Source organism: Pundamilia nyererei, unplaced genomic scaffold, assembly GCF_000239375.1.
Source record: "Pundamilia nyererei isolate P.nyererei 1_Seehausen unplaced genomic scaffold, PunNye1.0 scaffold00003, whole genome shotgun sequence".
Lineage (NCBI taxonomy): Eukaryota > Metazoa > Chordata > Actinopteri > Cichliformes > Cichlidae > Pundamilia > Pundamilia nyererei.
In genome coordinates, this window is record NW_005187404.1 from 9,458,438 (window position 1) to 9,469,016 (window position 10,579).

Below are 10,579 nucleotides of genomic sequence, written 5' to 3' on the forward strand. Positions count from 1 at the left end.
TTCCTGCATTTCTTGGTGCTGTTGGTTTGATCCCAACGAATATCCCCAGTTTGTTTTTGTCAGATTCAAATGCCACAATGTACAAAATGTTAATGACTGCAAATATGTGCATAGATAGAATCTGGTTCCCTTACTCCTAAAGAAGAGCAATTCATGCTCCTGGACAGTGCAACGACAACTGCTCATGCAGTGGCGTGACTGTGTGTGGGCACAGGAAGACTACCTTGTGCAAAGAACAAACACTGATACAGATGTGCGATCAGCACGATCAGAGGAAAAGTGTCTCAGATGCTTGGCTACATTCAGATAATCTGATTAAAATATTTGTTTCTATATTTCATCTGTAACGTTAAGATATTTTTAAATACCAAAGCATGAACATGAAAAATACACTGGGTACATATTTATCAGAAGCTATATAACTGAACTGATGTGGACAGAGGTCGGAGCCAGATAACATAATCCCTGTTTATGCTTCCTTAAATCCTCGACCTCTTTGGACAGGTCTTCTGGAGATGATGCACACATGTCCAGTTCAGGGGGTGAGCTGTAGTTATGATCATTATGCGACTCTGCTCTTCTTGCTCTGGTTCAGTGAGTCGCTTCATTCTCTCCAAAACACGATGATGAGTCTTTTTGACCCGGAACACAAACTTGTTTAACCAGGAAATGAACACAACATGAGGATTAACAAAGGGTTTGTGGGTCTGCTACAAAAAAATATGTTGCAGATACAGACTTTAATGAGCTGCAAGTAATAAAAGTGTCTTTTTGTAAAAATGTTTCATTTGAGCAAAAAAACCAACAAACTATTTTATCTCTTTGTCTTTTTCTGGGTGTTGTTTGTTCAGCAAACTCCATTTGGAAATGTTGGTCAAAGTTGCTGATGATTGTTGGTTAGTTCACCTGTAAAGTCATTCTTGTTGTTCTGTGCAGCGTTTTGGGCCTCTGTTTGCCGCAGGTTGTGTCTCAGGTTCTTCCTCCAGTTGTTGTAGAGGAACCACAGCTATAAAAATGCACTATATAAATATTTGGTAAAGGAAAAAACTCAGTCTTTAATATATTAATAATTCCATCCATCCATCCATTCGCTTCCTCTTATCCTTTTCAGGGTCGCGGGGGGCGCTGGAGCCTATCCCAGCTGTCATAGGGCGAAAGGCGGGGTACACCCTGGACAGGTCGCCAGTCTGTCGCAGGGCCAACACACAGGGACAGACAACCATTCGCACTCACATTCACTCGCACATTCACACCTAGTGGCAATTTGGATTATCCAATTAACCTATCCCCACAAGCTGCATGTCTTTGGACGGTGGGAGGAAGCCGGAGTACCCGGAGGGAACCCACGCAAACACGGGGAGAACATGCAAACTCCACACAGAAAGACCCCGGCCTGATGGTGGAATTGAACTCAGGACCTTCTTGCTGTGCGGCAACAGTGCTAACCACCGTGCCACCGTGCTGCCCATATTAATAATTATTAAAAATAAAAACAATAAATCATTAATTAATTAAAATGTGTTCTTCTTGCAAAATAATCCTTTCTTTCTTTAAGATAATCTAAATTTAAGAGCACATTAAACTTTATTTATTGTAATCTGTTTTTTATGAGATTAACTAGTTTAGATTTATCTAATAATAATGTAGAACACATTTCTGTTTTTTCACATATAAACACATTTGTTCTACTTAAGCTTTGTCTTTTATCTATTGCATATATGTAGCAATACAGTACAATAGTCTTTAAACTGTGCTACATTTGTATAGTATATGCTTCGTTGTTATTTTATCTACACAAATAATAACCCACTGCTCCGCCACTGTTGAAAGCCCCTAAGATAAGCACAGATAAGAACATGTAAAAAAAAAAGAAGATAATAATAATAATAATAATAATAATAATAATAAAATCAGCACGTGTTTCTGGAATGTGGGAAACATCCATGAAGATAAAACAAATGAAGTTTACCGAAAGGTCACTTATTTTTCGAAGAAAACAGGCTCTACAGCGCCGGTTTCAAACTCCGGTCCACAGGGGGCGCCAGCGGGTCAGCTGCTTTGCCGAGCAGCAGCTCAACCGAAGAAGAAGTAGTGATGGGATTTCCGGATCTTTTTAGAGAATCGGATCTTTCGGCTCGACTCACTAAAAAGAGCCGGGTCTTCAGGTTGTTTTGTTGCTTTAATTCATTTATTATTAATAATAATATAACATTATGCACAAAAGGAATTACTATTTTTTTAAAAAAGTTGTTTTATTTATATATGTTTATATATAAATATATGCGGTGGCCCCTTGACACAAAGCACTCCAAAAAGCATGTACAAATTCCAAAGCACGTACAAACTTCATAACACATTTCTAGCATTAAGTGAACTTCCAAAACAGAGCTACCTAGATCACACCAAATCCGGTCGTTGGTACTTGCTGGCTTGTGTAGCCACGAGGTAACAAAAGCTCAACACTGCGCCTAGCATTCTGGAGCACTGCCGTTGTGTTTTGTACATGTTTTGGAGTTTTTGGTGCTTCGGGATTTGTACGTGCTTCGGGATTTGTACGTGCTTCGGGATTTGTACGTGCTTCGGGATTTGTACGTGCTTCGGGATTTGTATGTGCTTTGTCTCTAGGGTACCGTAAATATACTTTTATTTATTCACTCCACATAAAATGTAATAAATAAATCATATAATACAAAAACCAACTATTCACATTTCAACTTTTAAATATTTAAATGTTCAGCTTTTTCCTTTTAAACAAATTTAAAGTGAAACAACACAAAACACTGCAAACCACAACACAATTAAATATAAATTGAAACATGAAAACAAAAAGAACATGCACATTCTCTGTCATATAGACCTGCATGAATAAACTTTCTAAATCGTAAAATAGTTGTGGATGATTACTATACCTTTCTAATGTGACGTTGTTGTCCCTGGCTCTCTTTCCCGCTCTGTTCCTTTGCTACTGTGAGTGTAACTACCGGCCCTCCCCCTCTGCTCAGCGCAAAGCAGAAAAAGTGCGAGAGAGAGGGTGAGAGAAAGAAAAAAAAAAAAAAAACACGGCTCGCGATAATTAGTCGGCTCGCGTCGTTCATGTCAAAGAATCGGCTCTAAGAGCCGTTTCGTTCGCCACCGACACATCACTAAGAAGAAGAATTAGAAGCGCTGGATTGACCCTCTTGTTTTCTACTCGGACAGTTAAGCGTAGAAAGCAGAGCTAAAAACGGAGGAGCTCTTCTGGCATTAAAACAAACAACCGCACTAAAGCATTTAAAGCTAAGTTAGCAGTTTGACAGCTAGCCGAGCAGCGGATACGAGCCGCGAGCCAACATGGACTCTTGGGTTCGCTTTAATGCCCAGAGCCAAGCCAAGGAGAGAGTTTTCAGGTGACGTTACTGACGTTTGGCACTTTGCTGGTTGAGACGCGGGGTTCGTCGAGCTTGTTCATTTCTGCTAATGTGATAAAACCGTCGGCTGGATGTTGCAGACTGAGTTCCGTGTTTGAAGCGGAACTTTTATCTGCTCAGTAGGAGCAGCTCTTCCTGCGCTGGTTTCAAATCAAGCGGCCTTAAGATGCCAGCTGCAGCTGCACAGAGTAGTTGAGTTTGTTAAGCGCACTGCTTTCCGTCCTGGTGACGTCTGTTGATAATGACTGTGCGTTGTGCGTTCACAGGGCTGCACAGTATGCTTGCGCGCTGCTCGGATCCACTCTGCAAAATGACGAAGCAGCTGAGATCCGCAGAACTGTCAGTCAGCTGGAGGCACACATGAGTCTGACAAGAAAGTGTGAGTAAAACAGCCAGAGCGAGTCTGAGTCGTTTCCACGTACCAAAGCTTAAGTGGGACTGGTGTTGGTTCTTCCACAGTGCTACGCCTGGGCAACTCCGTGGAGGCCCTGGAGGCCGCCAAAAGGGCCATACACCTCTCTGACAGCGTGCTGCGGCTGTGCCTGACCATCAGTCACCTTAACAGAGCCATGTACTTTGCCTGCGACAATGTGCTGTGGGCGGGAAAAACCGGTCTCATCTCCAAACTCGACCAGCACAAGTGGAGTCAGAGATCTTTCAGGTGTGTGAGGAAGAAATACATGCAGGACTGGTTGTGTAAACAGTGCCATGTTGCTCCACAGATCAAACTATATGTACATCTACTGATCGCATTGAGGGCCTAAAAATCCTCCATGTCGTTCATTAGCAACATTATGTTGTATTATTATAGGGTCTTTACACTATAAAGCACACTGGGGCAACTGTTGGTGTGATTGGGCGCTGTATAAATACAGCCGAACTGAGCTGCCTCCCCAGTGAGCCTCTGGTCCCTTACAGCTGTCCCTGTTCAGCTTTCTGGAAAACCTTTTTCAAGAGATACTAATCAGAACTGTGTGGTGAAGTGTGCAGTTATGGCAGCCTCACCGAGGTTACAGAGTAAGTCAAGCCATTGGACAGAGCGACTGCACAACCCTACAGCCGCAACATAGTGACCTGACAACCTGTCATGTAAGCAGACAACAGATACAAAGTAGCGCAGGATGAACCTGTTAATGAGAAGCAGTGGGCTTAATCTGTCAGTGCGCCCCAGGGTGGCTGTGGCTACACTGTAGCTGCCATCACCAGTGTGTGAATGTGTGTGTGACTGGGTGGATGACTGGATATGTAAAGCGCTTTGGGGTCCTTAGGGACTAGTAAAGCGCTATATAAATACAGGCCATTTACCATTTTAATCCAGTTAATCGAGTGCTTCCAATTATGAGGGCTAAGTAACTTGTTGTTAGACTCAGGTTTCGGTTTGCAGCTCCTTCAGTCCACATGTCTAACATGGCACTCGAGTGTGTAAGAATACACCAGACATTCCTCTGTGAAAGTGTCACTGAGGCTTTTAATTTGAAAGTACTTTAAGCGCTCATAATAAAAAGGTTCAAGTCTGTTTACTGCTAGTGGTAACGAACCTGTTTCAGAGGACATGCGGAGCTTTAAACCAGAGCTGGTGTGATGCCTTTGTGTGGGAAATTAAGTCATGGTATTTAACTCACCTGTGTCCACTTCCAGCAGTTACCCACAGGGCTTTGAGTTTGTATGACATGCACTCAAAGCCTGATTTGAAGTGTGGTTGCAGTTATCTTCATATCAGGGTCACAAAGGAATCACAGTTATCTTCTAGTGATTGATTTCAGGTAACTGAAATTTAAAATTGAGTTAAACTGTGTGGTTAAACCTGCAGGTACTACCTCTTTGCTTTGATCCTGAACCTGACCCGAGATGCCTACGAGCTCCATCTCCTCATGGAGCGCGAAGCACGTTCCACAACCAGCAAACAGCCTTCCTCCCCCAGCATTCCTCTGCCACCTGACCACCTTCCCTCTTCCTCCTCACCTGCCACACAAGCCATGGGTTTTGGCTGGCTCTACAGACAGCTTCATCTGGTGGGGACTGTGCTGTACAGCAACCCGCCACTGCTGTTGGACCTGGTGAAGAACAGTTGTGATGTCTTCATCCCACTGGACCGGTTGGGGATTTACCCTACAGGTCCAGGCTTTGTCGGGGCTTGTGGCCTGGCCTCGTCCGTCCTGTCCATCCTCACCATGGTTCACCCCTGGCTCAAGCTCAAGCCATAAATTGTAAGACTTGGAGGAGATATTCATTTGAGGACTAGTAAGGATTGAGAAAAATCTACTCGGGTTAACAAAATGTATTTCCCCCGATTCTACACAAAGCAGTCCTGACTGCAGGAGCCGTAGTACTGCCACCATGCTGTGTGATCGAGTTCCTTCAAATCTCTTGCTACAGAAAAGCTGAGGAGTTTCTAAAATGCTAAACCAGTTTCACATATTACTTCAGACCTGCATGAACACGGTTGTTTGGCCTTAGATCACATTGCTGCTTTAAAGCCCTCGCTTCCCTCATGTGAAGTAAACCATGCTAGTTGCTGCCGTTCTGCACATAACCATCACATCTCCAGCTGTCTATGACCGTGTCTGTAACAGAGTGTAATCAAGGCAGTACTGTCTGTTGATATCACAGAACGTGTGATTTCTGCCCTCTGTGTTTAAAGTTTTTACATCATGTGATTTTACCGCCTGCTCCCAGCAAGTTTGTTTTAGATATTCTGTTTTTGAACTACTAAGTGACTTAACTACTGGAGAAATAAATCCAAAGGAATTTGATTTGTCTGAATCACTACAGTAAAGTGTAACAACACTACATCCAGTTTCGTACAACATGGATCTGGATCCATTGCATCTGTAACCAGGGTTAAGATTCCACATGAACTATTCACAGTGTTTGTGCAAAGTCAGACCAACATCAAGAATGAGTCTTCTCATGCTGATGAAAGTTGTGTCAGATGTGTGTTGAACACATCAGTTTTATAAGTAAATATATTTATAGGTGCTGTTGACACGACGTCACCAGTAACAACACATCCAATCCACACATGCAAAGAAATTAACTACAGATGTCCAGAAATGAAACGGGGTAAAAAGTATTGAACACATGAAGAAAGGGAGGTGCAAAAAGGCAGGACAGTCATGACACCAGCAGAAATGAGTCAGGCTGGTCGGCCTAGAAATGTCTCATTACCAACGTGTCACACAAGAAACATCTGATGATGGGTGAAACGACGGAGCTCGCAACCTTATTGTTGCAAAACATTTCGACGGCCTTGGTTACAGAAGAATTTCCAAACTACTGACAGTTCTTGTGAGCACTGTTGGGCCATAATCTGGAAGTGGAAATTCCACAATAAAGTGTGCCGCAAGCTTTCAGAGTGAGATGAATTATCAGAAAGGTAGTCGAGGAGCTGAGGAGAGCTACAGGAAGACCTGGAATCAGCAGAAAACAAGTAATGCTCACTGTTTAAAGTTTGCTGAACAACATTTAGACACACCTGTGAAATACTGGGAGGATATTGTCTGATTAAATGAGACCAAAACTGAACTCTTTGGATGCCGTACTGCACACGTTTGAAAGGCGCTGCATATCACCCCAAAAACACTGAACCAGCAGTGAAGCCTGGAGGTGGGAGCATCAGGATGTGGGGCTGTTCAGCTCCCTGCACTGAAGGAAGGATGGAAACATTTACAGAGACAAAAATTGCTGCCATCTATCAGGATGATGAAGATGAAACTGACGTCTCAAACCGCTCAGCTGGTTTCACAGAAGGAAAGTAAAGCATGGCCAATCAGCTGACCCGAAAGTACCAGCAGTCATCACCAACAAAGGCTTTTGTATATGTATTAAATACAGTTCAGTGACCATGTTCAGTGTTTTCCCCGTGTCATTATTACACATCATTTATGGTTTGATTGGATGGGTTGTTCCTGACATCTGGTGTGAATTTTATGTCACAGCACCTTTAGGAACATCGGTGATGTGTTCAGTACTTATTTTACCCACAGAGTGTGAACACAAATGTTTTGCATAGATTTCACCTCCTACAAGTTTAACTGTAATGAGTGAGACATGTGACCAGACCTGCGTGTTAACTCTTCCCAGTTCACCTTCATCTTTGCAAAGGACACAGAAGACTCAGCAAAACTAGAAATAAGTTTATGTCAACTGTTACAAAAAGGAAGTACAAACAAAACCAACATTACCATTTATAAAAAAAAGAAAAAGAAATCAGGGACACGAGGGGACCAGTGACTGTCGTACGAACTCTGCTGCTGGTCTTTCAGAGTGGTCAGGCTGAAGGGACGATAAATTACCCACGTTCACTGTGGAAGAAAACAGAGCGAGGTCGTGTTTGTCAGAACGAACACAGCGATGAACATTTTAGCCATGTGATGAGAAGACTCAGCTCTTTAAGATACATGCAACTGAGCATTCATCCTGCAATGCAGTGGATGTTGGTGATGCTCGAACCTCTTCGTCACTCCTGTGTCTCCATGCTCTCGTCCTCTCCGTCCCCTCCTTCCTCCAAAGCTTCGTCTTCCTCCTCCTTCCTCTCCGGAGGTTTCTCGTAGGCTTTCTCTGAGGGAGTCACGATCACGCCGTCCCATGTCGACATCTCTGTTGCTAGGTCTGCAGAAACACAATATTATTTTACAGCAGGTACAATTGATCAATCACAGCTCAGCATGAGATGCTGCTGTTCAGCCCGAGTAGATCCTGAGTGATTTTCTGAAAACTTGACCTCTGACCCTGACCTTACGGTTGAGGTCACTGAAATTCAAACATAGCAAGAGTTTTAGCGGCTGTTCCTACGGTGGAAATTTCAAGTCCTAGACTGCCTTGTCCTCGAGTCATCATATTGTTGTCCACAGCGCCCAGTCTTCCCAATACCTGAGCAGCCTTTCACAGTGTAGATGTGTAAGAAAAACAAACTTTACACTCTTTGAGTCCCGTGTCAGTGTGTACACAGTGACTGCACCCAGTCACGAGGGTAAAAGTGCTCATTCTAAACTGGGATTGTCCCAGAACACTTCTCTTTGCCTGGCTCCTTCACCTTTCATGCTGAAATGCACACTTATTAAAATAAACCTGCACTTGTTTTAAATTAGATTCAATAAACTACCAGGCACTGTTTCATTGTGTTTCTGGGCTATTTACACAGCTGTTCACAGATGTTAGATGAAGGTGACTCCTTCATGTCCTGACACACGATGTGTGCATTTGCAGTGTGTCCTAGAGACAGCTCAGCTGTAACGTGTGCAATTTAAACTGAGAAATCAGGCGTTTGTTCATTTAGCCCATAAACTACATGTTAAGGTACAGAGAACAATGATGTCATCTTACAGCTGGCATCGCCCTCCAGACCGAGGATCTTCCTGTAGCCTCCGTGAGACAGCACCCTCACCAGAGTCTGAGCGGTGAAGCACACCATGTCCTGCACAAACACACCTGCAGTCACATCCTCGCTCAGAGCTGAATATTCTGTATTGTGTTGAGTGCGACATAAACATGTTTCCAGTTCCACAGACAGGATTAAGCTTGGCACAAATAAGAAACGTGACCTGCAGCAATAAAAAGCACTGAGCAGATCTACCTGCTGTTCTAGAGTCATGACTGTGTGCACTCTGAAGTTTCCACTTTCACAGGGGTCAGTGATGCCCACAGAGCCAGGCAGAAAGAGACCAGCAGCCAGCATCTGCAGGCAGCGCCTTCAAGAACAACAACAGAAACATTTCTTCCACACAGACTACAAAACAGAGTGCAATCTGAGCAGAGTGACGACTGACCTGTAGGCCACGTTCAGAGACAGAGGCTGCCTGGAGGGGTTGTTCATCACTGCAGAGTGGCCCTAGAGAGGGAATACTCACTGCTTTATGGAACAAACCAACGTTTAACGTCCTTCCAATAAATAAGGAAGTCAGCGTTGTGGACGTGGATTATTTATTCACTCAGGACATCATTTATGGAACTTACCAGCAGATCGAGGATCCAGGGCGTCAGGGGTTCGAATCCAGGGAAACGCAGCCTCAAGTCTTTCAGCAGGCGGATCAATACTTTGACTCTAAAGATCAGACGTGAAACAAACCAAGCTCCAGTGAGCTTATTTGTATTGTTACTGTGAAAGCAGACCAGGTAAAATACGACTTTTCCTCACGTTGACTGAGAGGCGTTCTCCTCAAACCAGCGAGCGTGACGGATGGCAGCGAGGGCACTCTGCAGCACCTTGATGTCCACTGAGGAGACAAACAAAAGACACTCATTTTTTTTAAACAACCACAGCGCTACACGTTTGTACCAAGACTGGCCCACTGTGCACATTTGTGTCTCCAGACCAGGTAAAAAGTCTCACAGTGCAGCTCGGGGTCCAGTTTGCGCAGGTTAGGAGGGACCGTGGTGATGAGGATCTTCACTGTAGCATCAGCTGAACTGATCTCGAAGCCAGTCTCATTGGTCAACATGGACAGCACTGAGAGGAGGAGTCAAACACTGTGTCAGGCACGTTTTACAGCTGCAAGGCTGAGAAGCACTTGGTTATAAGCTCTGGTCAGTGTCACAGCCAACAAGTCAAATGACTAAACCAAATGTTTTTATCCTGAAAAAGAAACATTTACTAAATCAAATTTGAATGAAAACTCTGAACATTTAGGACATGACACGGTCAGAGCAGGACTCGCCCACAAACGCAGCTATTCAAACACCACACGTCTGTTTACCTTCAGTAGGGTCTTGTGTGCGAAGCGTCTCCACTACTTTGTTGCCGAGGGCAGCCACAGCCTCCACTGTAAAGAACAATGACCCTCAGAGCGCGACACAAAGGGGGCAAGAACAACCCACACAACAGCAAACAGTGCCAACAGGGTTTATATGAAATAGCGACCGAGACAAAGGTTTTAGAAGCCCCGCCTTTCAGGTTGTCTCTATGAGCAACATCACACTGATGGATGGCTCAGAAAGTAACACCTGCTCAAACTGAGGACGGTCACATACATCTGGTTACAGCCCAACTACATGTGGCTCAAAACCAAGACTGAAACCTGGTGCATTTGTTTTTATGGATTTAAAATAAACAGATGAGACTTTATCACCATAGATTCTTTAATAACGGCAAACAAGTTGCCAAATTATCCAAGTGACAAGAAGCAGCACAACGTACAGACTTAAAAAGGCTTAGAAGTGATGTCTGTGAAGGT

The 10,579-nt window shown here is 43.9% G+C and overlaps 2 protein-coding genes across 2 annotated transcripts in view; one reads left to right on the top strand and one right to left on the bottom strand.

The window, feature by feature from the left end:
• The first annotated feature begins 3,113 nt into the window (after positions 1 to 3,113).
• On the top strand, positions 3,114 to 6,160 carry pex11b (peroxisomal biogenesis factor 11 beta). The gene is made up of 4 exons (XM_005720912.1): positions 3,114 to 3,386; positions 3,674 to 3,786; positions 3,867 to 4,068; positions 5,218 to 6,160. The coding sequence occupies exons 1-4, from the start codon at positions 3,331 to 3,333 to the stop codon at positions 5,609 to 5,611; spliced, it is 765 nt and encodes a 254-aa protein (XP_005720969.1). The 5' UTR covers positions 3,114 to 3,330; the 3' UTR covers positions 5,612 to 6,160.
• Positions 6,161 to 7,528: 1,368 nt separating this feature from the next.
• ilf2 (interleukin enhancer binding factor 2) overlaps positions 7,529 to 10,579 on the bottom strand; it is a 6,649-nt gene continuing 3,598 nt past the window's right edge. The window contains exons 6-14 of the mRNA XM_013910479.1: positions 10,103 to 10,186; positions 9,739 to 9,855; positions 9,544 to 9,622; positions 9,363 to 9,450; positions 9,176 to 9,237; positions 8,983 to 9,097; positions 8,733 to 8,823; positions 7,860 to 8,018; positions 7,529 to 7,711 (exon numbers count right to left, since the gene is read on the bottom strand). Coding sequence (XP_013765933.1) covers positions 7,867 to 8,018; positions 8,733 to 8,823; positions 8,983 to 9,097; positions 9,176 to 9,237; positions 9,363 to 9,450; positions 9,544 to 9,622; positions 9,739 to 9,855; positions 10,103 to 10,186 — 788 coding nt within the window. The 3' untranslated portion in view covers positions 7,529 to 7,711; positions 7,860 to 7,866. The remainder of the gene's footprint in view (positions 7,712 to 7,859; positions 8,019 to 8,732; positions 8,824 to 8,982; positions 9,098 to 9,175; positions 9,238 to 9,362; positions 9,451 to 9,543; positions 9,623 to 9,738; positions 9,856 to 10,102; positions 10,187 to 10,579) is intronic.